Source organism: Portunus trituberculatus, chromosome 38 (assembly GCF_017591435.1).
Source record: "Portunus trituberculatus isolate SZX2019 chromosome 38, ASM1759143v1, whole genome shotgun sequence".
In the NCBI taxonomy this organism is placed as follows: Eukaryota; Metazoa; Arthropoda; class Malacostraca; order Decapoda; family Portunidae; genus Portunus; species Portunus trituberculatus.
In genome coordinates, this window is record NC_059292.1 from 36,779,043 (window position 1) to 36,806,542 (window position 27,500).

Consider the following 27,500-nt stretch of genomic DNA (forward strand, 5'->3'; position numbering starts at 1 on the left):
AGCCTTTAATTTTTTTCTCTAACCCCTTCGCTGATTTGGTGTCAAGCCTGGAAAAAAGAAACACTGCTTCTTCAAACACATGTACACTGGTGGCTTGAAAATCTTAACATTCCTTTCACTTGGAGGATAAAAATAAAGGACAAAAGGCTGGCAACACTGACACCCATGCATTGTTGCCAGATCTCTCCTCTCCGGACCATTATTTTTATTCAAGCATTGTCACACTCATCTTTATCGCTATATATGCATACACACGCACACGCATAGTCACAAACGCAAACACGCTGCCATACAAAGGCTTTCATACACTTCCGTGGGTGACGGTGACCACTATTTTGCCTCTGCTCTCAACACCCACACTCTGTCCAGCTCTGTGAAGGCTTAGGGTGCTGCTTCACATTTGCCTATGGACTGAGAGAGAGAGAGAGAGAGAGAGAGAGAGAGAGAGAGAGAGAGAGAGTAAAATGCTTCCCATGTAGCATCACCCCTTAATATCACTCTCTTGTTCATAGACTCTCTCTCTGTCTCTCCCTCCCTCTCTCTCTCTCTCTCTCTCTCTCTCTCTCTCTCTCTCTCTCTCTGTTATAAATTCTTTGCTTATTACTTTTTACACCGATATTTAAACTTTTATCCGTAACTTAATATTTGGAGTGCATGGAGGCAAGGATATCCTTCTCGTTTCTTTCTCTACCGCTTTCCATTCTCCACTTCCTCTCATTTGTATCTCCCCTCACTACACTCCTCTTTCTTCCTTCTCCTCACAATTCTTTTTTTTTTCACCTTCCCTACCTTTCCCTGTTCGTTACTCCAGCCATTTTTCTCTCTCTCTCCTCCTACCTCCTTTCATTTGTAACGTCACTTACTTTCACCGTCTTCCTTCCAATTCACACCCTCCTTTTTTTTCTTTTCCCTTTCTTTTTAGCTTGTTCGCTCCTTATAATCAAGTTACTGAAGGACAGCTCGCCTCTTGTCATCTTGGAAGCCACACTGACAATTGACTACTTCAGTACATAGATTAGGTTACGTTAGGTTAGGTTAGGTCTCCCATATTTATTCCAGCCATCCTTTGTGTTCGTCTGTGGCATTTTTCTGGTGTTGTTAGGTTAGATAAGGTTAGGTTAGGTTAGTTCTCCCATCTTTTTTCCAGACACCCTTTGTGTTTGTCTGTGGCTGTTTCATTATAAGGTTTGTACTCTCTCTCTCTCTCTCTCTCTCTCTCTCTCTCTCTCTCTCTCTCTCTCTCTCTCTCTCTCTCTCTCTCTCTCTCTCTCTCTCTCTCTCTCTCTCTCTCTCTCTCTCTCTCTCTCTCTCTCTCTCTCTCTCTCTCTCTCTCTCTCTCTCTCTCTCTCTCTCTCTCTCTCTCTCTCTCTCTCTCTCTCTCTCTCTCTCTCACGCGATTAAGCATTCTCCTCTGTCTCTGCCCCGTGAAGTCAGTCGAGTCAGTTCCTCTTCTTCAGTAGTAAAACCGACACTGTCACATCCATCCTTAGTCAATAAACCGGATCCCGTCTCTCTCTCTCTCTCTCTCTCTCTCTCTCTCTCTCTCTCTCTCTGCTTCTCACTTCCACTGTTTTTTTTCTCTTTCTTTCCTTGTCTCATTCTTCCTCAATCTGGGTCCACTGGTCTTAGTTTTCCCCTTTTCTCATTCCTTTTTTTTCCTTATGTGTCTCCCTGTTTCTTCCTGTTGTGTCTCTTCTTTCATTCCTGTTCGTTCTTCCATACTCTGTCACTTCCATTCATTATATTCATTAGTTTCCTTTTCAGGTTTGTTTTTGAACGTTTAGTTTCGTTATTATTCGTCTGTTTTTAGTTTTTTTTTTATTATCGCAATTTGACTTTTTTATTCTACATTTTTCTTGTTTATTTTTTTTTGTCTTTATTTTTGCGCTTAAAGATCTTTGACACCGTTTTTTTTTTCTTCTTTTTTTATTTTTATTTATCTGTGTATTCTTTTTGCTCTCCATTATCTCCCTTCTTGGAATTTCTTTATCTCCCAGTTTCCTATACCTTCATTCCTTCTCTCTCTCTCTCTCTCTCTCTCTCTCTCTCTCTCTCTCCTACCCTTTCCTACCTCCGTCCCTCCAACTATATTTCTTTCAGCACCCAACCTCGCCCGTGGCCTCCATGCATACGAACACCCACCTTGTCTAGTTCACTCCGTTTATTCTTGCTACGTGTGTGTGTGTGTGTGTGTGTGTGTGTGTGTGTGTGTGTGTGTGTTTTTTTCTCTCTTCAGCTTCGTTCATCTTGTTTCCTTCCTCCTTTGCTTCTGTCTTTGTCTTGTGTTTTGCCTTCCTCCTCTTTTCTTTCACTCACCCAAATGACTTCTCTTTGCTTCTTCCTTCTTTCCTCTTTTCCTTCCTTCATTCTCTCGTTCCTTCGGTCTTGCTTTCTTTCCCTCCTTCGTTTCTTGTGTCTTTCATCTTACTTTTTGATTTTATGTGTTTTATCTTTTTTTCTTAATCTTTTGCATGTTTTCTTCTCTCTCTCTCTCTCTCTCTCTCTCTCTCTCTCTCTCTCTCTCTCTCTCTCTCTCTCTCTCTCTCTCTCTCTCTCTCTCTCTCTCTCTCTCTCTCTCTCTCTCTCTCTCTCTCTCTCTCTCTCTCTCTCTATCTATCTATCTATCTATCTATCTCTATCTCTCTATCTGTTTATCTGTCACCATGTGTCTTACTCTTTATCTATCTGTGTGTTTATTCATTTAGCTACCTTTTTTTTAGCCATATCTTTATCTCTATCTATCAGTCTACCTGCCTATCTATCTATCTATATACCTTTCCTCTTATCGTCTCTCTCTCTCTCTCTCTCTCTCTCTCTCTCTCTCTCTCTCTTCTCTCTCTTTACATTTATGCACTTTAGCGTCATACTGTCAGGTAGATCCAGTTTGAGTCTCGCTTACACACACTCTCCCCCCATCCACACAGACTCGAGTGGCTCTGTAGCGTAGTGTTCACGTGATATCCATTAGCTCCATGTTAGAGAATCCTCGTAACCAACGCACGGGTCGCACGCAGGCAATAACTATAAACTCTCGCCCTTCTCATTTTTCCTCCCCTCTTCCTTCTCTCCTTTTCCTCTCCCTGGATTCTCATTTTCATTATTCTCCCTCGCCTCGTTTTGTCCTCGCTCCGCCTCGTTCTCGTTTTCTCGTTCCCCATTTGCTGTTTATTCCAATTTGCTGCACGTGTCTCGCTGTGATGATTACTGCTGTTCTCCTGAGCTGTGTAGATGTGAGTGCATGCTACGGCTGATTGTATGGAGGGGCGTGTGGATGGAAGGCTGAGTGGGTGGATGGATCTTTGGAGTGCATAGTGGTTGGTTTACTCACTGACTTAAGGATTAACTGATTGACTTATTGATTAATTATTTTCATGGTAAATGTTTCGTTGGCTGACTGAATGACTCGTTACCTGGATAAATGGTTGGCTAACTGAATGGCTGACAAACTGACATTCTGACTAACCAACTATCTTCCTGAGTGTCTCGCTGTCTGTCTTACTAGTTGATTCTCCGGTTGCCAGTTGAAATGAAGATACTGCAGTGTTCTCGGGGAGTAACAAATGTATCTGAGGGCCAACATATGTAGTACATCAGTTTGTAGACAAGAGAGAGAGAGAGAGAGAGAGAGAGAGAGAGAGAGAGAGAGAGAGAGAGAGAGAGAGGGCGAGATTTGGGTGGTTACGGTATGTCAGAAGAGACGAGGAGCGTGTAGGAACAAAAATGTTGAAGATGAATTTACTGAAAAGAAAAAGTTAATCAATGCAGTGAAAGAAGACATGTTTAGTAATGGGCGCTGATGAGGATGGTAAAGAAGACCGAGAGACTAGAGAAAATTAATTCACTGTCGTGATAAAAGAAGAATGTTTAAGTAACATATTTATCTATAAATAATACAACCAGTTAGACTATTTGGTATCTCTCTAATTAATAGTCTCTTTCGTTCACTGACTGACCGGAGAGCAAGGTAGCGAGCTGGTGACGTATCTACAAATATTGACAGAGTTATCAGTGACTCTGGGTGGACATCTCACCAGCAAATGGATTCATGCTTAAATAATGACGGAATGAACGGTTGGCGTGCTTTCTGAATGGCTGACAGGTCTGACTGAATGGCTCAATACTTGGATGAATAAATAACTGGAATAGTGAGTGACGGTTTGGACTAGTGGATGGTAGAATCTGTGATGACGAACGTGAATGAAAGAATGAGTGAATGAGTGAGGGTTGGAGGGAGTGACTGAGTATCTGCCTGGGTGGATATGTGGGTGGGAATCTTGATGAAAAGACAGATTCCGGGAAATAAATGGCTGGCTTAGTGAGGGAATGATTTAGGGAGTGAAATCAGGATTGGTGGAAAAGCTTGCTGAACGGGACGTGTACGGGTGGAGTGGGGGATAGAAAAGGGAAGTATGTAGGTTAGGTTTTCTACATTTTTTTATGTCTGTCTGTTTGTCTATCTGTCTGTCTGTCTGTCTGTTTTTCTGTATGTCCGTCTGTCAATCTGTATGTCTTCTCTCTCTCTCTCTCTCTCTCTCTCTCTCTCTCTCTCTCTCTCTCTGTGTGTGTGTGTGTGTGTGTGTGTGTGTGTGTGTGTGTGTGTGTGTGTGTGTGTGTGTGTATGGAAGACTATATTCGATTTTAAGCTTTCTGACCCGTCTCCTGAATATTTTACCAGATTTTGTGAATTCTCTTTCCTTTCCCTTTACCTGTAGAGAGCAGCGCACCAATCGACACTCACCAAAAAAAGATGGAATTACTTGTTTCAAACTTCATTCGTGTCTTTTCTTGTTGGACTTTCAAATATAATCGGATTAAGAGAGTTTGTTGACGTGACACATTCATACTTAATCACACTGTACATAATTCATTCTTAATTTTATGTGTATATCTGTATCCGTCTCATAGTCATGATGGGCTTATCTATTTAACATTCAGGGTGTGAAAAAAATGTTTTGTATTGAGGCAGAAAGAAAGAAGGGGAGGAAGGATATTTTGACTTCAGTGAGCTGGATGAATGTATGAAGGGATTATTGTAAAAAAATATGTAGTGATAAGCTGTTAGTTATATTGGGAATAATCCGTCTGGTAGTGAAATAGAATCTAGGTAGTAAACATCCAAATGAGTCATGTCTACATTTTCTTTTCGAGTTTCTTGGATTTGTCAAGAGGGACACAAGTAAAGGACTAATAAAACGTACCCTGATTATTAATACATATTCTTTCAACAGAGCAGTAACCAATTTTGAGCGTGTTACTCCCATATATTATAATGGTATTGTCTTCACGAATTACAATTGTGTTCATTTCGACAAACCACAAAGAAATACACAAACTTAGTTTCTTTAATAAGTAACAACTAATGGCAACTAAAGTCGCATATAGAATCCATCCTTCAATAACACCTTCACAGGAAGGAAAATAAGATAGTGGATAAAGTAGTGAGCTTGGGATCAGGCAGACGTCCACGCGTAGGTTCGAATCACACCACATACCGCTTTAAAGCTATGTCATTTGTCGAGTGGTTTAAAATGACCTACATTTCACCATGATTCACAGGTTCTAAGATGCGCTTGGTTGGTGATATAGGCCCTAATATGGGTACCACTATAAATAAAATTGCCTGCGCCACTAATGGGTGGAAGCTTAACAGCGCTTCCCATACATACTCTTCAAATATGCCTACAGGCGCTATAAGCCAGGACATAAAAAAAAGAAAGGAAATGAAGTGTGTCTGAGTATCTTCTGATGTAAGAACAGTGTGAAAAATAAGAGTGAATGGAATAATGTTTCTTCTTTCCCTTTCTATGGAGACTAGCTTGCACAGGCGGAGAAAAGGCATGTTACAAACAAATTGAAAGTCTTACTTTACCTTTTGTATAACACTCTCCCTTTTCTCTTTCCTTACCATTTCCTCCTCTCCCTCCTCCTCCCTTTTTTCTCGGTGTAAATAATGGTGTACAAGGAAAAGGACAGAAGGCGCCGCGTGGTCCGCCTCTCCACCTCTAATTAGATCCCACTCAGTCCCGCCTTAATGCTGCATTCATTATTCAGGGTCCATTGTGCGCCGTTCACAATCCAGCGTCCCGTTACTTCCCGCGGTCTGCTCTTAAAAGTGCTCACTCATTCATCCCATTCACTTGAGCGTGTGAGTCTCTTTCATCGGTGTTAAGATTAGTTGGTTTGAGAGCTGAATAGTGTTTTTTTTTTTCCTCCTGTGTGGTTTGTTGGTGGTGAATTGTTTTTTTTTATATTCTTTTATTACTTTGTTTTATATTTGCCAACTGACTTGTTTTCAATGATGTCAAGGATTACTAACTTTGATACGTAGATTTATACACTCTCTAAGGTGTCTATTTTGTGTAGATATGATATATATATATTTTTTTTATATGCTTTTTTGTGTTTTTTGTTATTTGCCTGCTGATTTGTTTTCATTGATGTCAAGAATTACTAACTTTCGGTACGTAAATGTGTTTTTATGATCTAAGGTCTTTATTTTCTGTATGTGTAATATTTTTTTTTAAAGATTTTAAATGCTTTTTTTATGTGTTTTGTATTTGCCTACTGATTTGTTTCTATTGATGTCAAGGATTACTAATTTCGGTACGTATATATATATATATATATATATATATATATATATATATATATATATATATATATATATATATATATATATATATATTCTTTAAGGTTTTTATTTTGTGTATGTTTTATTTTTCATACTTTTCAATGTATATGTATTCTATGTTGTATCCTAAACATTTGATTCCTTTTTCATTGCTGTATCAACGTTTTACTCCGTGTTTTATATTTCATTACGATGTTTATTGCTGAATGTTTTTTTTTTATCATTTTATAACTTTATTTGATATTTTTTCCTGTCATGTATGTATTGAAGTGAGTGTTCGCCGCGTCCTTGTCGTGCCCTTGCCGTTGTCGCTATTGGTGTTATTTGTCTGTGTTCATGATTCATTACCTCGCCTTCCTTATTCACAGAGTTTCCGCTGCCGCCTGAGTGCGCGTAGTTGTTGGCTTCACTAATTCACTGCGCTTGTAGAGAGAAAGAGGACAGAGAAAGAGAGAAAGAGAGAGAGAGAGAGAGAGAGAGAGAGAGAGAGAGAGAGAGAGAGAGAGAGAGAGAGAGAGAGAGAGTTTGTATATACCTATGTGTTTCATGCTTTTAACTTAATTCAACAACATAATAGTTTGAAGAATACTTTCAAACACACACACGCCTCTAACCACTCCTCCACCTCCCCACACCCCACCACACACACTCAATAAAGAACACTCCTACAACCACTATTACAACACAGGATCTATCTACAGGTGTACCCTATACCTACAAAACCATCACCTTTACTTCACATACACATAACAACACCACTACTAACTACGAGGCCGAACTCTTAACATGTACTCACTTGAAGTCTTGAATAATGAGCTGCACAATGTCGCCGTACTGGTTCCCCTCGGCCACGAAGGTGAGGTGGCAGGTGAAGGTAGTGAGCATGTTGACCGGACGCTGTACCTGCACTTCGTAGCTCCTCCCGACGTCCCCGTAGAAAGTTCGATTACACGCTGCAGAAGAGAGAGAGAGAGAGAGAGACATGATAAGTGTTGATGCTAAGGAAAGAGAGAGAAGGGGGGAGATGAGTTGGTAATTATGAAAGAAGGAGAAAAGGGATTGTTTAGTGTTGAAGGAAGGAAAGAAAAGGTTGCATAAGGCCCAGAGAGAGAGAGAGAGAGAGAGAGAGAGAGAGAGAGAGAGAGAGAGAGAGAGAGAGAGAGAGAGAGAGAGAGAGAGAGAGAGGTGGTAAAAATTCAAAGAAGAAAACTAGGGAGGTGTAAAAGAAAACTCCCTGCGCCCCCCCAAAAAAAAGCAAACAAATAACATAGAACAGGATATCCACTGAAAGGATGAAGGGAGAGCGAGTGAGACGGGAGGGAAGGGAGAGGGAAAGGTGATGAGAGGGTGTAAGGGAGAGAATTACTACATACGCCTCCCAGGTCAGGTCAGGTCAGGTTAGGGCAGGGAGGGAGCTTCGGATGGACGGTCATAAAAAACAGTCATCAATAAATATAAAGACTTTTGAATGGCGCTGTAATCACCGTCATCACTGCAGCCCAGGTGTGTGATCAAGACCCATTGAAACATGACAGGGGGAGAAGGGGGGGGAGAAAAAAGGAGTTCAGATAATTTACCAGAGGGGAAAGTGGTCGATCCTTACACACACACACACACACACACACACACACACACACACACACACACACACACACACACACACACACACACACACACACACACACACACACACACACACACACACACACACACACACACACACACACACACACACACACGCAGGCTTCTCTATCTCACTCTGTACACGAAAGCAATTTGCACCTCAGTCCAGACAATGAATATATCGACAGTTCCCTGATGGCGCCGAGTTTCCAGGCTGGCTATGGCCCCTGGAATTCTGAAGGGAGGGACGCAGCGCACCGGGTCTAACAGAGAGCAGGTGGAGGGCAGGTCGATGTGATACCTAAGGGAGTGTTTAGGTGGCTGTGTGGTGTGGCTTTGGATAGTGAGATCTCGAAGTGCTTAAGAAGAGGAAGGAGTGTCATTACGTATCAATTTTTATAGGCTGATTTAAAGTAATAAGTATCAGGATTCGTATTTCAACCCTTTCATTGCTATATGAGAGTTCAAAATAATGCATTAAATCTTTATATGTATCTACAGGAATGTATGGGATAATATTAATAGATTTTTCAATCCTTACTTTGTTTTAAGATTCGAGGTAACTATTGAAGAAGCAAAGATGTCTCAGACTGGTTCGTGATGAAGTAAAAATATACCAGATAGAATTCAAAGCTTTAAAGGCAGACCGTTTCAAGGTATTTAGGATGACGATGTAGACGGGATGTAGGAAATCATTAAGAATCGTTAATGTACATATAAGTAATGACATAGAAAGTTTCGTTTTGACCTTCAAGAAAAACGAAAGGTCAGAAATACAAGGAAATTATTTTAATAGCTGGAAGTAAGAACAAAACCGAAGAGAGATAAACAAAAGGCGAAATAAAGGTGAGGTTTGAAAATAAGTAAACAAATAAATATCTCGGTGAAGAAAAAATATTAATATAAAAAACAAAACCGGTGAGAGACAATCAAACACTAGGCAGAGAATTGGTGATAGGTTTGGAAAGTCTTGTCACCAGGTGTGTAGTATTAATAGGAACAAACTCGTGGTGGAGTGAGATGCGTACCTCCCGGCCCCGCCAAGTTTGTCATTGCGGGGACAACTATGCACCAAATTGGAAAGACGAGCCGCTAATCCTTCCCGACCGGCTTAGTTCAGAATTCTTTGCAATGAAGCCGCGACGACAGGACCGAGTGGAGAAGGAGTAGAAGGAAGAGGAGGAGGAGGAGGAAGAGGAGGAGGAGGAGGAGGAGGAGGAGGAGGAGGAGGAGGAGGAGGAGGAGGAGGAGGAGGAGGAGGAGGAGGAAGATAAAGAAAAATAGGAGAAGCAGGAAAAAGAGGATTAGAGAAAATGAAAAATACGTAGAGGAAACAATGAAACTGATGTCCTGCTTTTATCTTTTGTTTTAATTTTGTTCTTATATTTCGTTTTTTTTTGTTACTCTTCATGGTATTAACGATTTTGTTGTTGCCGTAGTTGTAATAGTAATAGTAGTAAGTAGTAGTAGTAGTAGTAGTAGTAGTAGTAATAGTAGTAGTAGTAGTAGTTTTTGTTGTTACAGTAAATTCCATCACACACTCATTTCTAACACCTCCCACTGCTCTCCTAAACCCACGAAGCCACACACCGTCAATGGACACAAGCTTATGGGTACAAACAACCATTTCTCTTCTTCATTGCACTCGTTTGACTTTGATTACCACGTGACAACTCCTGCTGCTCATCCCTTCCCTTTCTTTCCTCTTCCATTACTTCCCCCCTGCCTGTTACTTCTCTTCCCTCTAACTATTCTTTCCCTCCCTTCCCTCCCTTCCCTCCCTTCCCCTCCCTTTCTTTTCCTCTTCCATCAGCTCACCCCTCTATGCTGTTTCTCTCTCCCTCCCCGTCAGGATAAAGGTCAGAGGTCCCCGCATTGCACAGCTGCCCGTTACTGTCTCTGCGATGCTTGGCTGTTCCTGAGTGCTGTATGGGATTCGTGCTGCCACATATGAAATATGTACTGGAGGTGCACGCAGAGAGAGAGAGAGAGAGAGAGAGAGAGAGAGAGAGAGAGAGAGAGAGAGAGAGAGAGAGAGAGAGAGAGAGAGAGAGAAGACATATAAAGATCAACAGAATGCATATATAGAGAGATGGCTAGAAAGACAGATAGATAAAGAAAGTGTTGATTGTTGAGAAAGACAACGAAAAACGTAAATAAAAGTATAGCAAGGAACAATGATTTTACATGAATATATAAAACGCTGAATAACAATTTCATTAAAAACACTGAAAAAAACGAGTATTTTCTCTTTTTTTACGTATAAAGATTCCAACCCGAATTCAATCCAGGTGACGGATTGGACAAGTTTATTAAAAAACATAAAGATTGAACTCCAACACAGCTTTTATATTACAAAGAGCAATTTTTCATTTTACTAAGTTCAAACGTGTAATTGAGTGGTTAGTGCATCATGACACAGATCCCTGGGTGTTGTTTTGATCTGTGTTCCTCTGGTGTTTTACCTCAGCCTCTCTTTTTCATGGTGCCCTTAATGATATGGGTGATATCAGTGTAAGACATCAAACACTATTAACCCCTTCATTACTGGAACGCATTTTTATCATGATTTTCGGTGTGATTTGACGTTTTCACTTACATTAGGTAGGATCAATGAAGGTGGAAATATCAATGACCAGAGTTTTCACTATTCAATCCCCATATAAGTTTCTGAATCTGTATAAAGTCGCCAAATATTAAACATAATAAATATGAAAACACGTCCTGGTAGTGAAGAGGTTATTAAAAAAGGAAGAATTCATTGCCGGAAAAATAATGGTTTGATGATAAAAGTACCGAAGAATAGAAAAAAAGGAAAATTATATAAATTTTAGATGAAAGTAGAAAATAAGTATAAAAAGAAAGCAGACTCTGAGGATGAAGGAAATTATTACTTTAAAGAAATACCTTTCCTTGTAGAAATATGAAAGGTAAAAGAACATTATATAAATACTGGAGAATAAGAAAGTGAAAGAAAAAAAAAGATTATGCTAAAGCAAGAGAACAGTATTGGAAACTACCTCTTTGTTATAAAAATACTGAAAAAACACACAAAAAACATACAAATTCTTGTTCATAAAACGAAAAAACAAAAAACAAAGAAAGCGGAATTCGCGGAGATAAAGGAAGACATTATAGGACACTGTCTGGTAATATAAGTACTGAAACAGAAATAGAAATTCATATTATTTCGAAAAATAATAGAACAGAAAAAAATGTTAAAAAAAACCTAAACAATGGAAAGAAACAAAAGTAATTTTCTTGACCAACAACTGAACAATGTACTGGACTCTCTATCTTCCTTACTGTCTGTCGTTGAACGGGCGTCTTGGGAGAGGAAGGGAAGAGAACTGGCTGACTGGCAAACTAGCAGACACTATACGGGGAAGTGTTAGAGGAGGCTGGGGATGGTAAGTACTAACTGGAACACTAAGAAAGGTAATTGATAGACGCTGAACGTGTGTGAGGCCAGCACTGAGGGAGATAACTGCTAACCCGGATGGTGTAATCAGCCTTATGTCTCCAGGTAATGGACATTCACCCTCCCGCGGTTCAGTGGTCAGAGAGGAGGATGGGCGCCGCAATATAGGACAGCTTAGTGTGTGGCTGTTATGTCCGTCACACTGATTCAAGGACATGACAGCTCAGAGTGTTTGTTATTAAGCTTCGTGACGCGATTACAGACAGGTGAATATTGATGACACAATTGGAGCATTGCATGAAGGTCATTGTATATAACATGTTTGGTGGTTTGGTATCGTATGCAATGGAAAGGAATTGCTAGAGAGGAAATTAGCCATGACTATTATTTGCTTGTCTCTTTTTTGGAGGAGCAATTATTAAAAAAAAATTTGTGTTGGAGGAGGGAGACGTTTTATCATTTTTTTTCTTTTTTCATCTCTTTACAATCTCGTTCTTCCCCCTCAAAAAACTAGTTAAACAAACAATTGAGTGCCTCCCTCAGCTAGAAAGAAAAGTTATGATGGCTCAAAACCATCTTGAGGGTCACTAACACATTTCTTCTGGTCATGTCCGGAGGCAACTAACTATTAAGTCTCTGTACTGAGGTCACCGGTAGGCCCTCAGCAACACCCTGGCTGCTATTCACCTCCTCTAGTGGCTTGAAGAGGCCATCGTGCTGCCCACTAGTGCGGTCCTTAAGAGTGGTTGGTTGTGAGGGGTGATGGGGATGGAATGAGATAAACAAAAAGTAAGAGGTCGTCTGAAGTACATTGTTGGGCCTCAGTAATGCTTCCCTGTGTTGTTGAGGAGTCAGTGAGTGTCTGTAAGTGAGTCAGTAATCTCCCTTTAGGTCATACTCACCAATTGTAAGAGAGCTTTTGAAACACATCATCAATCCTCAGTAATACTTCTCTGTATGGTTGAGTTGGGTTGATGTAGATTCCCTTTTATCATAGGACGAGTTAATGAGTGCCTTCATTTTCCTTTTAAGTTGTATTTAGTAATAGTAGGGGAACTTTTCAAATTTACCATAATTCCTTGGTAATATTTCCATGAATACATATGCTGTGAAATATGTATCATTGAAGGAGTGAGTAAGTGTCAGTAAATGTAATCTCTCTTTACCTCACACTCAGCAATAATAAGAGAACTTTTGAATCACCCAAGTCCACAGTAAAATTGTGTGGCTGAGGTGCAAGAAAAAAAATAATAATGAGATGCAAATAAAGGAATGTGGCAGCAATTTACTCCATTTCCCACTCCCACACCTTTGTACCCAGATCATTCCTCACGTCACAACCTTCTTTTACACCATTAAGATATAACCCACTTTCATCATTCACCAATGAGGCACTAAATTACCGCGTCCTTTCCTCCCCTTGTTTCATCTTTCTTCCGTTCGACTTCACCTCTTCACGCGTCACCCTCGCCTTTCGCCCGTCACGCACAATTCATATCTCAGAACCAAAACTTACCTCCCCTAATTGCCTAACGTCTGGGTGCAGCTGGGGACTTGAGGGATGGCTTGGTCCGTGGCTAACTTACACAAGAGGGGATGATTGGTGATAAAGGCGGCGAGGTTCGTCTGGCTTTCACAGTACGGTTGAAGAGAGGAGAGATTGAAGATTGAAGAAGCTGGGATATGAGAAGTATGGATGAGTGCGTGGTGGATTCGGTGATAAGTAAGATGGGGCTGTCAGAGATTCTTGGAAACTGAACGGAAAGTACGATATTGTGAAATGGAAGGAGAGAATGCAAAGCGACGAAACATTAATCCTTGTATCAAAATGAATTATTGATGATTTGTGAGAGAAATTGACAAAGGTTCTTGGAATTTCATCGGAGAGTATGAAATTGTATTGAGACGAAACCAAAGAAGACAATAAAACAAATCTTCGTTAAATCCTATGTCAATGGAATGTACATGAGGAGAAAACTGACTAATATCAGCAGCTCTTAATGGGAAAGTTATGAAATATGAATAGGACCTAAAGAAATGAGTGAAAACAATATTACAAAATGGTATTAAGTCTTGCAGTAAAATAAGTGTATCAGAAGAATGAACTGACAGAAATATGACTCGGTTATTCTAAATTTAGCGGAAATAGTGGAAAACAACAATTGAATGTAATAAAACGAAATATCATTAAATCTTGCACCTAAATAAGTAGGCTGGAGAAAAATCCTGACAGATGACTCTTCAAATGTCTGCGGAGATAATGATATTCTAGCCATTGTAAAGTAACGACAAGAGGAAAAGTGGTAAAAATAACAATCTCACGCCAATTCAAATAGATAACAGTTACAAAAGAAAAGAAAAATCACGGCGCAATGTATCCTAACAAGATTGTAGGAAGCAACAAAGCGACAAGATGAACGAACACAACAAACTGTCATTAAATCTCAGACCCATTCAAACCGTAAATAGAACAGAAGCAAAAAAAACCTTAACTCATTCTTTTTCCCCGCCATAAAGAAATCTCGTGCTGGTAAAGGGAGGGAGAGGGAGAAAGGAAGCAGGAAAGGAAGAGGAGGAGGAGGAGGAGGAGGAGGAGGAGGAGGAGGAGGAGGAGGAGGAGTAGGCGGAGGAGGCAAGCTAACTAGGGTCGAGGTCGCCGACAAACTTTTGCTCGAAGCTCAAGTCTGAACAAATTTCTCGAGTTTAAAAGCTTTAATGGAGATGCGTCGCCGTTGGGTCGTGGCCGCTGCGTGTGTGCTGACGTGGACCTGCCGAGGGGCGCCGCGAGAACCGGGCCGGAAAATGACTGTCCGTTTGTTTGTTTGTTTGTAGTTTTCTTTCTTTCCCGTGAAACTTTTGCCTTGTCCGACTGTCTGTCTGTCATGTGTTTTCAAGATTTCTATTTGTGTGTGCGTGTGTGTGTGTGTGTGTGTGTGTGTGTGTGTGTGTGTGTGTGTGTGTGTGTGTGTGAATGTGTGTGTGTGTTCTATGTAATAAAAAGTATATAAAAAAATGAAAAAACAAGAAGAATTTAAATTTGTAGTAATGTATTTGAGAGAGAGAGAGAGAGAGAGAGAGAGAGAGAGAGAGAGAGAGAGAGAGAGAGAGACAGAGAGAGATAACATTACTCACCAAATATATCGTTGAGGCGAGGCTGTGTCATTAATCACACCACTGTAGGAAATTGATTCATCTAAACTCGTTTGCTTCCACTCCATCTCTCCTCTCCTCCTCCTTTCCCCCTCCTGTTTCCTCTGCCTCTCTATTTTCATTGTGACCATCCCTTCCCTTCCCTTCCCTTCCCTTCGCTTCCCATCTTCTTCCATCATCCCTTTCTTTATTCCCACTGTTCCTTGTATCTGGCACTAACACACTTCATTACACTTCTACGAGTATATGCTCTTATTGTTCAGTTAAGTGTGTTATAATATACAAGGTGCGTGAAGAGTGTGAAGTGGTCTAATAGTGGTGAGTGGCGGAAAGGAGCGAAGGATGAAGTAAGGGTAAAGAATGAGGTAGAGTAAAGCCTCACGTTATTCTGTTCCTTGGAAGCGTTGATTTTACGTTCCTGTATTACTCTCCGGATAAAAGTAAATGTCCACTTTTTATTTATTCATGTTTTTCGTGTGTCGTTTCTGTTTTATTACTGTATCACGTTTTCTTTCCTGTTTACCTTGCTTTACTTTTTATCTTTCAGCCTCAAGCGTTCGTGCGCATTTTTCAACTTGATTCACTGATTGCCCGTTTATCTTTCTGTATCATCAACTGTCTACCGTATTTTACCTGCTATTCTTCCACTCTTATCGTTCACCTGCATTCCAATTCGTATCCTCCACCTGTATCTAAACCTTCCTCTCCTGTTTCATCTCCTCGGGGTTTAAGGACATTCCTTGTAGATGTCTCGCAGGTGTTTATGGCCAGACAGGGATGGGCCAATCTCACCACGACCCTCGCCATTAGCTGGTACTGCTCGTGTATGGGATAATGAAATCTGGACGAGCGCATGTAACTGGCCTGGCCCCTCGTCCTCACAGACCATTGGATGATGTGCCTGGGGGATCAGGAACACGTTTAGGGGTGCCGGGCAGCCTTTAGGAACTATTGGAGGAAATTATAGAAGTGTTAGGGCCGCCATGCTACCTCACGCTGCTGAGGAAGAGAAGGGTAAATGAAGGTGTGACTGTGGAGGGTGTTGTCTTATTTTGGCTACTTTTGATATGTCGTAGCAGAGATTACTGGAGTTTTTAAGGGTGTTTTTATGATTTGAATGTTCTTTGAGGATATACTCTTCATCAGTGGAAGATCATTTACCAGAAATCCGACTAATAGTTGTAGTGTTTCAAAATAGCATTGCTCAGGAAAAAATAGGTTTTTAAATAAGACCTTATGTGAGGTAAGGTTGTGAGTGAAGGCGTGTCAGCTGGGAGAGTGTTTCTTACTGTACTTGAATGCTTTGTAAATGGGGGAATTTTTTATTATAAATATCATCCAAGAGACTACTATATTTTTTTCAGATTTTTCTCTACACCATACTTATTTGTTGATAATTTTAAAGAATTATATAGTTGATTTTATATACTGTTGGCTTTCGTGAGTCTCGTTATCAAGCTATCTACGTCTCTCGCCTCCCAGAGAGCCGCCCCTCTGGGCTTCCTCTCCCTGACCCGCAGCCGCGTCGCCGCTGGCAGCCGCGTGATGGATGGCGCTGAGGAAGGGAATTAGATCCTCAATTGGTTATTCCCTCGCTGGCGGCATGAGACAAGACTGGAGCTCCGGAGGGCGAGCCTGTTTGCCGGTAGAGGTAAATTGGTCTCGATAGGATGCAGATAATCAATAAGACCTTTGAGATGAGAGATGCAAATGATGGTGGTTTCGTATGTCCGTCTGGCAGCGCTAAATTGGCTCCAATTGGAGTCAGATAATAGGTAAAGACTTTGATAAGCCCATCATAAGCTGTCCTCTGTGTCCTCTTGTGTGTCTGGAATGGAAATATTGGAAACTTTGATGCGATGTAATGAACTTCTTCCGTCTTGTGTCTCGTTCATCATCGGAAACCAACGAAGGGATAAGACGATCCTGGGGCACTTACTGAAGGATCTTCCTTTGCTTTGTGTAGTGTGTACGAGTACGAGATGCCAGCAGACGGGAGCCGTGTCAAATATAGAGGACGCTGTTACCCAAGCTTAACTCCCAACTCACCATACAATAAGTCGTTCAAACATGCTTTAACTTTAATATTATTCATTTTCATGTATCATATTCAGGTGGTGCCTAAACAGACGCTGGCATACCTGGTGTGTTGAAGTGAAAAGCGACGTGGTATTGCTATTGTTCTGTTTGCTTATAGGGGATGATTCTGAAGCGTATTTACATTTATTCCTCTTATTTCTATCCTCTGTATTTTACTCTTGCCTAATCCCCCCACCTCATTTGTCTCTACACATTTTGCTCTGGGTGACAAGGAGCGGCCCAAGGAGAGAACATGGAAATAAAGAAAAGACAGAGATGAGGGAAAGTAGGACAGAGGAGGATTAAGTTGGAAAGGCCGTGATCACGATGTCCTTTCTGGAGATAGGATGAAATAATATATATACGGAAGGGCAAATGGTCGCTTTCCCAGAACGGTCAACATATCAGCCTCCGAATCGTCCGTCCCCTTCTCCATTTGCACCATCGCAGCTTACACACGCAGCCTCTCGCCACGCAAAGCCCTTCATCCTTCCTCTCTTTGCCTCTTCATCTCTCAACACGTTACTCCAGCCCTTACTTGTCTTCACCTTCATGACTCCCTCGCGTGTCGTGCGTCTGATCCTCACTCTTCACTGTTTGTTCATCGCCCCCATTCACCATTCGCCCTCCACTCACCTCGTCACTTCCTCGCCACCATAACGTTTTCCATTCTTGGCTCAGGTTGGCATTTTTCGAATCGTGATATTAATAATGCCAAAGTTTTAATGTCATTCTTTCCATCCTTATTAAGACAGTCATTTGAAATTATGGAGTATTATAACTTCTCGCATTTCCTCCATAGTTTGCCTTATGAGTTGTCACCAGGAAGTCGTTAAGGTTTCATGAAGAGTGACGCAGTGCCAGCTCTACCATTCTTACTTGTAATTGGCAACAGTGCACCTCTCAGTCACCTTAATAACTTTGCCTTTGTTTCTTGACTAGATATTTTGAATTTATACATGAAGGAAATACAACAAAAATATCAAGCAAAAGATTTATAAAGACATTTATACAACTTTGCCTTACCACTGAGATTATTAGGAGGCTCACAGAAGGGAAGGGAAGCACGAAAGATATTGAATGATTTTTCCAACCCACATCTCTTCATGTCTCCATGTCGACAGGAGGTGAAAGACGCCGCTCACATTCCCCTGTCTGCGATGGCTAAAATACTGGCCTGGCGCACTTTAATCTCTGTGTGAAGACGGGTTTGACGGCTGCTGGGGAGAAACGGAGGGTGATTCTCTATGGGGGACGACATTTTAGGAAGGGGTGGATAGATAAGAGGGTGGGAAGAGGAAGGGAGAGGACAAGATGTGACAAGGGCAAGGGTCGCAGCCAGGACGGGACGCCGGGTGGAAGTGGCAGGGATGGAGAGTGTGGCGGGGCGGCAGGCGAAAATTGAAGGAACAGGGAGGTTATCAAAAGCTACTCTTCTACTTTGTCCCCTTTTTACCCATAATCCCTAGCGCACCACCTCATCCCACGCCTTAAGATTGTGCGGAGGGAGGGATAACAGAAAGGAAAGCACATCTGAGACTTCCAGTGCTCGCAGGGGAAGGAAACTCGCAGAGGGGGACGAGAGAAGGCGAAGTGTTGGAATGACGAAATAAGGAGTAGATATGACAATGATCACGTGTGTTGAGAAGAAAGGCATGTGGAAAACTCGAGAAGAAAAGTATTCCTGCTAATGGAAGTCATGATATGAAGAAATAAGAATGCAAGTTGATCGTTCAGTCTCTCTCTCTCTCTCTCTCTCTCTCTCTCTCTCTCTCTCTCTCTCTCTCTCTCTCTCTCTCTCTCTCTCTCTCTCTCTCTCACGTATGTGGTGTGTGTTTGTTGGTATATATACATAAATAAATATATATATATATATATATATATATATATATATATATATATATATATATATATATATATATATATATATATATATATATATATATATATATATATATATATATATATATATATATATATATATATATATATATATATATATATATATATATATATATATATATATATATATATATATATATATATAGGCGCTCCATTTTTTCCCTCTTTTATTCGTTAGGTGCCAGGACCCTCCTCCCTGTCTCATATTGCCTCTTCCCCTCTCATGTATCTCTTTCCTCTCCCTTGCTCCAAAATATGACGCTTTCTCTCGACCTTCTTTTCGGGAACTTATTTTCCCGCCAATATTCAAGAACTCTTCATGCAGTAATTTCCCTCTGTTATCATACGTATGTTGCTTCTGCGAGTTCTTATCACGTTCAGGCTGAAAAATACATTTGTGTTTCAGTCCAAAGATAAACTCGAGTGAGGATGGGTTTGTTTACTCTCTCGCTCTATCGCACGTCGGTGAACACCCTTCCTCTCCTCCCACGAAAGCCCCAGACACACACACACACACACACACACACACACACACACACACACACACACACACACACACACACACACACACACACACACACACACACACACACACACACACACACACACGCACATAAGTAAACATAGAATCTCATCTTCTTGCAGCGATTCCTATCATGAAATTCGAAGCTTGGCGTTATTGAAGTTTGAAATCATCCTTTTCCGTAACGTGAGATGAGTGAACCTGATTGATGTGCCGTTTTAGGAAAGATGCACAGGCTCATATTGAATAACTGCAGTACTCTTTGTGCTCGTTAAAAAAATGATAGAGAAATGTTTGAGTATTTGAAAGCAAACTGCGATTTGAAAAGGAGGAGTAAGTGTAATTTGAAGAATGATACCCCTAGAGATTTTTTTTTACTTTTTGAGATTTTTTATTCTCTTTACCGTACAGAAAATAATGTCGCACTCTTTACTGATGGTGGTGTTGATGATGATGATGATGATGGTAATGGTGAAGGGGGGTCAGGATGCTAATGGTGTTGGTGATGATGACTGCATATTACTAATAATGAAAATGATGTCATTACGCTGTCTCTCTCTCTCTCTCTCTCTCTCTCTCTCTCTCTCTCTCTCTCTCTCTCTCTCTCTCTCTTTCAAGAAATTTTTCACATTCTGATTTCATATTTTCCTTTTCATCCTTCCAGTTTCCTTTCACCTTTTATTAGTTTGTCAGTATTCTCTCTCTCTCTCTCTCTCTCTCTCTCTCTCTCTCTCTCTCTCTCTCTCTCTCTCTCTCTCTCTCTCTCTCTCTTCCCCACGTCGTTCTATCTAGCATCCTTTCGCCATAAACTCGCTGGCTACACGACTTCTTGTCGCTAGTTTACACTCTGTTTCCCCCTTTTCCTGCCAGCCGCTTTTACCTCCCAACCCACAGCCATCTCTGCTTCCTGCCTCGTATCCCCAGTGCATCCCTACCCACGCTGCCACCCGCTCCCTTGCATCCTCTACCCGTCTCGCCCTCCGCCTATTAGTTCCCGTCGCCTCTTCCCCTTACTTTGTTTTTCCTACACTGTGATCTTTTATGGTGTATGATTAGTTTGTTTTTAAATGCATATATTTTTCCAAAGTTTTCGAACGGCTTTTTATTTATTTATTTATTTATTTTTTTTTTTTTTAACTTCGATGGTTGATTTTTTTTTTTTGACGTGATTTGATCTGTGCTCATTTTTTTTTAAGTATTTAAGTTTTGGAAGAGTATTCTTGATCTTACTTTTAGTCTTTTGTATATTGCTTAGTGTCATTCTTTGTCTCTGTTTCTGTCTGTCTGTCTGTGTGTCTGTGTGTCTGTCTGTCTGTCTGTATATATGTATGTATGTCTGTCTGTCTCTCTCTCTCTCTCTCTCTCTCTCTCTCTCTCTCTCTCTCTCTCTCTCTCTCTCTCTCTCTCTCTCTCTCTCTCTCTCTCTCTCTCTCTCTCTCTCTCTCTCTAAGTTCTCCTAACACAATTCCCTTTACTTCAACATTACTTGAGCTCCATATTTCTCCTATTTCAAGTTATTCCTCTCTATGTTCTTCACTTTTATCTTACCTTAGCCCTTATTTCTCCTCCTCGTTCTCCTCCTCTTCCTACCCGTCACTACCAGCCCCTAACCTCCTCGACTCCACGCTGCCTTCACCAACCAATAAAAAGAAGCAATGTCCTTTTCATATCAAACATCAGAGTGGGTGTAGTGGTCGTAATACAACCACTGCTTCCCATCCCCCTCATTGTCTCTGTATCGGAGAGCTGAGTGTGGAAGGCCATCCAGAGAAACATACCCTTATAGAAGTGCTTGGAAGGAGTAAAAGGGAGACATGGATGTGTGGAGTGCAAGGATGTGTGAACTTATAAGCAGTTAATGATCGGCGTTGAAATTTATTGTATGATTTGTAGTCGTTTTTTTTTTTTTTTAGTTAAATGGCATAACATTCTGAGGGTTATTAATGTTTGTATGTATAGTCTCTCTCTCTCTCTCTCTCTCTCTCTCTCTCTCTCTCTCTCTCTCTCTCTCTCTCTCTGTTAACGTCTTCCGTCCTTAAGATCATCCTTTAGTTCACTCACTGTCTTTCATGTTGACGCAATCACACATTAAGAGAGAGTAAGAGGGAGAAGGAGAGGGAGAGGGGGAGAGGGACGGAGAGACGGCGCGACAGAGACAGAGCGCTGCGTCAGAAGCGATTATAACGTGGTGGGGATATGATCATTAAGCTCCCAACGTCAGTAATCCCACCATCACTCTGCCAGTAATTAGTGAGATTTATCGCAGCGCATTATTAATTCCTGCATCGCCCGCTTAAGAGGATGTTTGGTGGTGAGACAGGACAGAGAGAGAGAGAGAGAGAGAGAGAGAGAGAGAGAGAGAGAGAGAGAGAGAGAGAAGGAGAATATGCTGTTATCTAGCTATTTTGACATTTATGTTGTTATGATCTATTCACAATTCCAAATGTAGAAAGTGAAGGCGATGACAAAAGCTTCAAAATTTGTCTAGAAATGCATTATAGAGATCAAAGAAGCAGAAAGAAGGAGATGAGATTAGTCTGTATTCTAGAGAGAGAGAGAGAGAGAGAGAGAGAGAGAGAGAGAGAGAGAGAGAGAGAGAGAGAGAGAGAGATGTTCCGTGCAAAGCCAGGCACTCAAAGCAAACCCAGAAAAAAAGGGAGTGTAAAAACCTCTCCTGTCTGCCCAAACAAGGCATGACAGCGCAGAAAAAAAAGGAAAAAAGCTCGACATATTCCGGCAGTCCAAAAAGGTGGTTGAAGAGAGAGAGAGAGAGAGAGAGAGAGAGAGAGAGAGAGAGAGAGAGAACCATAGCACTATAGGGAATCACCGACAGCGAGACAGATTACACTCAGACAAACAAACAAAAGAAAAGGCAAAAACTGACACAAATAAAATCAGTATCCCTACAAAAAGGAGGGAGAACCATAAGCACAAGACTGCCCATCATGTCAAGACCTCCCGCTGAAACCCGGCCAGCTCCTGGAAGCACGAGAAAGCGGCCCTGAAAAACCCTCTTCTCGGTACACGTTGTGGAGGCAAGAATACCCGCCCCCCAGCGTTCGTATGGCGGCGCTGGCTTCAGTACGGCGGGAGGGTGAGGAAGGGAGGCGCTGGTTGAGGTGTGCCAAGAGTTTCAGGTTTTTGTAAGGCAGGAACGGAGGATTGAATGGTTCACTAGACGTTGTGCGACATGGGAATCGGACACCAATATCGGTTGTCCAATTAAGAGGGCAGATTACTGTGCGTGTGTGTGTGTGTGTGTGTGTGTGTGTGTGTGTGTGTGTGTGTGTGTGTGTGTGTGTTTGGAGGGTTGGGTGTTTGTGTGTTTGTGATGGAAGTTGGTGTTGAGTGTGCATGTGTGTCAGTGTGTTTGACTGGATTAGTGTATATGTTTGTCCTTGAGTTCAGATTAATACGATGATTGTTGTACTAGTAATGTTAGTGTAACATAAGTAGTTGATATTGTTACAATTTTACAAGTTCAACACCTCAGTAATAATGATGTTGATAAGTAGTCATAAAAATAATAATAGTAATGATGATAATAATAATAATAATAATAATAATAATAATAATAATAATAATAATAATAATAATGATAATTGTAATAATGATAATGATAATAATAATTATAAAAATAATAATAATAACAATAATAATAATAAAGATAATAATAATAATAAAAAAATGATAATGATAAAAATGTTAATAATAACAGTATCAATAATAATGATGATAATAAAAAAAATTATAACAAATAGTAATAATAACAAACTTAACAGGAACATACAATAGCAAGCAAACTTTTAGAAAAAAATGTAACAAAATTACGTCTTGCCAGAAAGAGAGAGAGAGAGAGAGAGAGAGAGAGAGAGAGAGAGAGAGAGAGAAGCCGGTAATGGGGGTGGGGGGGAGCACGTACAGTACATATAAGTTGATTAGAACAATTAGACAAAACTGAAATGAAGCCGGACGTGAGTCTTCCAGCAGTGATAGGAGCTCGGCGCTGCAGGAGCCGGAAGGACCTTAATGACCCACACAGTTCAGGATTAATTACACGGAAGGGAGTGTGTTTAAACTAGTACGGGACTCAATTAGTTTGTGGTGATTTGAGGCGTTATTCCGGAGAGAGAGAGAGAGAGAGAGAGAGAGAGAGAGAGAGAGAGAGAGAGAGAGAGAGAGAGAGAGAGATTTTCCGAATTCATTTTAGGAGAAAGCAACAATAAAATGAAGAGGAAAAGAATTGCTAGGATAAACAGTTGTCTTTTCATTTGTTTTCTCTGTGTCTGTTTGTTTGCCTGTGTCTGTCAACCTGTTAACTTATTCTGTATATTTTATATTTCTTTACTTCACTAACAGCGAAAGAGAGAGATATAGAGAAAGAGAGAACACGTGAGGACAGTATATTTACATGCATTTAGTTTGCCTGAAAGAAAGGGAGGGAAAGAGATACAAAGAGAGAGGGAGGAAAAAAAAGCAAGGTTAACGAAGAGCAGTGCGTAATGTGTTACCTGCACAATGACATACTTCAACACCCAGTAACAAGAGAGGCGACAAGCTGCATCATTACCACCGGCACATTAACCTGCATTCATCCACTCTATCATCCGTCGACGCGCTGCACTGGCTGGTTCCCCCTCACTGTAACACGCATCCTACCACTGCAAAAAGGGTGAAAACACGAAAATTCCTGACGTGTATCGTTTGACTCTTTAACCTCTTCAATACACGACATGTTTTCATATTCATTCTGTTTACTATTTGGTGGTTTTACACAGCTTCAGAAACTTATATGGGGGATTAAGTTAGTAAAGACTGTGGCCATTAATCTTCTGACCTCCATAGACCTTTACTAATGTCAATAATACCGTTTAATGATACATAAAACTCATGGTAAAATGCGTCCCAGTCCTAAAGAGATTAACCTGCTATGAGAGTGGTGTGTTGAACTGTGTTCTATTACTATTGGTGTCTTCTTGAGTTTAATGAAATGTGTGGGCATTTTGTGTGTTTGGTTTAGAGTGATGATTAACAGCTAAGGATTGAATGGTATAGTTTCAGTTTTTATCGAATGTTTATGCTCTTATTTATTTATTTATTTATTTATTTAAATTTTTTTTTTGCTGTTTCTGTCTTTTCAGGTTTAATGAAATGTTGAAATTATTTAGATGTCTCATTTTTAATGTTGTGTGACTTCAAAGAGATGTACAGGGTTGTTTGCTTCTTCAGTGTCTTTTGTTGTATTTTCGTTTTCTGTTTATTGTTAGGCAGATTTGATTTTGAGTGTAGGATTTAGAAAGATGCAACTGTGAGGATAAAATAGTCAGCTTTTTTCATGCTTTTTTTTCGTGAAGTAAAGTCATCTAGCTCAGGTCATTATCTCGCTGGCAAAATATAAATAATGTGATCTAGAAACATACGATTGACAATAAAGAAATGGGTACTTCTTCTGATTCTTTCACGCGTGTGGTTGTATGTTCACTCAGAGAATTCGTCCAGTGTTGCTGAAATAAAAAAAAAGAAAATAATCGTACCCTTTCTGAGAGTGAAAGAGGATTAGTTTGTGTAACTATGTGTGTTTGTGTTCTTGTGGTCTTTTGATGCCATGGTTATATCACCTTTAAGTAAAAAAAAAAAAATTAGTGTTACGAAATGTTTCCCTCACTAGTGTTGGATAAATATACTCGTCATAATCTCTCTGGCAGTAAACGAGCAGACAAAGGGATACGTTTGTGTCGATCCGTGAATGTTGTGTTGTATGTTTCTCTTTGGCGGTCCCGCGTTACATCGCCTTTAACTCAAGCACATTAGTGTTACGAAGTACTTCCGACGTCAGTGGCTGGAGCTCTTTTTCTTTCTCTCTTTTATGGATATTGTGATATAAAAAAAGAAGGATTTTGGAATAATAAATAATAATATGTAGAAAGACTGAGCACGATCGGGACATTAGAAGAAGTAAGGGTTTATTTTATTTATGTATTTATTTTACATATATTTATCATCATTTTTTTCTTTTTATATATATAAAGAACACATAGTTGTTTCTTCTGTATTTTCCAGTCAGTTTTTAGAGATTCAAGGACAAGATATGACGTCACATCACCTGAGCTTCCTATCGTGAGGGGAAGGAGAACGTGCCGCTTAATTGGTACCACTCAGAGGCACCATAGCGATAACTCACTGCTTGACACCTGCTGAATATTTCTCTTTATAGGGAAGATGTGAAGGAGGTGCGGAAGATTAAAAAAGAAGAGAGGAGGTATATGGGGTGGAGAATTGCCTTTGTTGTTGTTTGCTGTTAATTTTTCTTTACAGTGTTGGTGGTGGTGGTGGTGATGGTGGCTGTAGTAGTAGTGGAAGTCGTAGTAGTAATAGTATTAGTATTAGTATTAGTAGTAGTAGTATTAGTAGTAGTAGTAGCACCATTAGTAGCAACAGTAGTAGTACTGGCAGCAGCAGCAGTAAAAGAAGTGATATTTGTTGTTGTAGCTGTGATCTATGGCAGGGCAAAGCAAAGCAGTGTGTGTGTGGAATCACCGTAATTTTTCTTCCATTCTTCCGCCATTAGGAGAATTGCTACGGATATCACCCCAGGAGGCGCCTTCAAAGGGACCAGCGGCGGGAGAACCGATGGGAGGACAGAGGCATTAAATGTACTCTTTCCTCCCTCTACACAAGACTTATAGATGGAAAAAACGCCATAAATGAAGCACATTTCGATACATTTGTGCAGGTACTGGTTCATGAAATCCATAGAGAAAATAAGTGATTAATCTGATGGAAGCCCAGCATGCGTTTCATCAGTTCTTTTTAAGCTCTTACTGCGTCAGCTACTATTTGTGTCCATGGCTCTACATGGCTCCTGACGTGCGCGTGGCAGACAGTAGGGGAGGCACCATCTGACGCAGAGACACCAGCTGGCGAAGAACACCGAACGAGGCTCCTGCTGTACAAATTAACCTGGCAGGAGTGAAGCCGAGGAGATGCAATGTACACGTACCTCTGATAAATGATGTTCCTAATGCGTGCTTCATTTTGTAAAACTGATGGCTAATATTTGTCGAATTGCAAGTGGTGTGTATTACTAGATCAAAGGGCTCTACCTGCTCTCTTACTGATTATACTGTACAAATGAAAATATGACTTACAAAAATGAGATCATATTTCGTTTCCTGTTGTTCTATGAGCGTTATGAGATGACAGAAATAGAAAGAAAGAACAAAGCACTTCATATATTTTTATTCACTTGTGTTCACTTATTGCCTAACGTTCGGATCGCTTGTTACCTGTGCGAGTGTATTATTTTCTCCTCCAGCACAGCGCCAGCAAGGACAGCAGCGTGCGTTTCATAATGGCGGCACATAATTTTGTCCTTAATTTTCAAATGCAGCACCGCCATAATCGCATTTTACTATTTAGCGCCATTTTGTTGCGCCAGTTTGAATTATTCTGGCCAAATGGGGCGCTGCAATGACATTTTTTCAAGGGAAACGAGATTAGACGAAATTACCATGAAATAATCACAGCGTTCTTTTTTCTTTCCTTTCCCTTTAGCTATGTAATTTTCCACTGGCGGCCGGCATTGTTCTGTCTCAGTTCCGACATCGAGGAGAACGTTTGCTTTGAAGATGACTGCCATTGTTAAGACGCATCGCTCACTACTGATTTGCCTATTGATTCCTGTGCATCTCGAGAATCTAGGCCACCATTTATAAATATTTTCGGGTCGTATTTTGATTCATTGCAACAGTCGCTAGTGTCTGTGATTCAACGATTCTAACGATGATTTATAACGTAATCTGCATCAGCGATGAGAAAAAAAAAACTCCAAAGCTGTGAAATTAATCTTTATGTATTTGGTCTTTGAAAATACTCTTTGTGGAACACTAGAATATAGAGGAGAAGAGGCGAAACGGGTCTGAAGCAGCGGTCACGTGGGACAAGGCTCACCAGAGAGATGGACTAACGAGTCAACAGCAAGGGCCGGACGCGACACACTTCCTGCAGGCTGTGTTAATGGTCGCCTGGAGATGGTGTGTGTGTGTGTGTGTGTGTGTGTGTGTGTGTGTGTGTGTGTGTGTGTGTGTGTGATCAAATTTGTTTGTTGCTAAATCTCTCTCTCTCTCTCTCTCTCTCTCTCTCTCTCTCTCTCTCTCTCTCTCTCTCTCTCT

The 27,500-nt window shown here is 40.7% G+C and overlaps 1 protein-coding gene across 3 annotated transcripts in view; it reads right to left on the reverse strand.

Moving 5' to 3' along the window:
• LOC123514729 overlaps positions 1-27,500 on the reverse strand; it is a 425,201-nt gene that overhangs the window by 21,590 nt on the left and 376,111 nt on the right. For all 3 annotated transcript variants that reach the window (XR_006677693.1, XM_045272811.1, XM_045272810.1), the window contains exon 4: positions 7,428-7,584. Coding sequence is in view for 2 of the 3 variants with exons in the window: in XM_045272811.1 (XP_045128746.1) it covers positions 7,428-7,584 (157 nt within the window). In the remaining variant the exon portion in view is untranslated. The remainder of the gene's footprint in view (positions 1-7,427; positions 7,585-27,500) is intronic.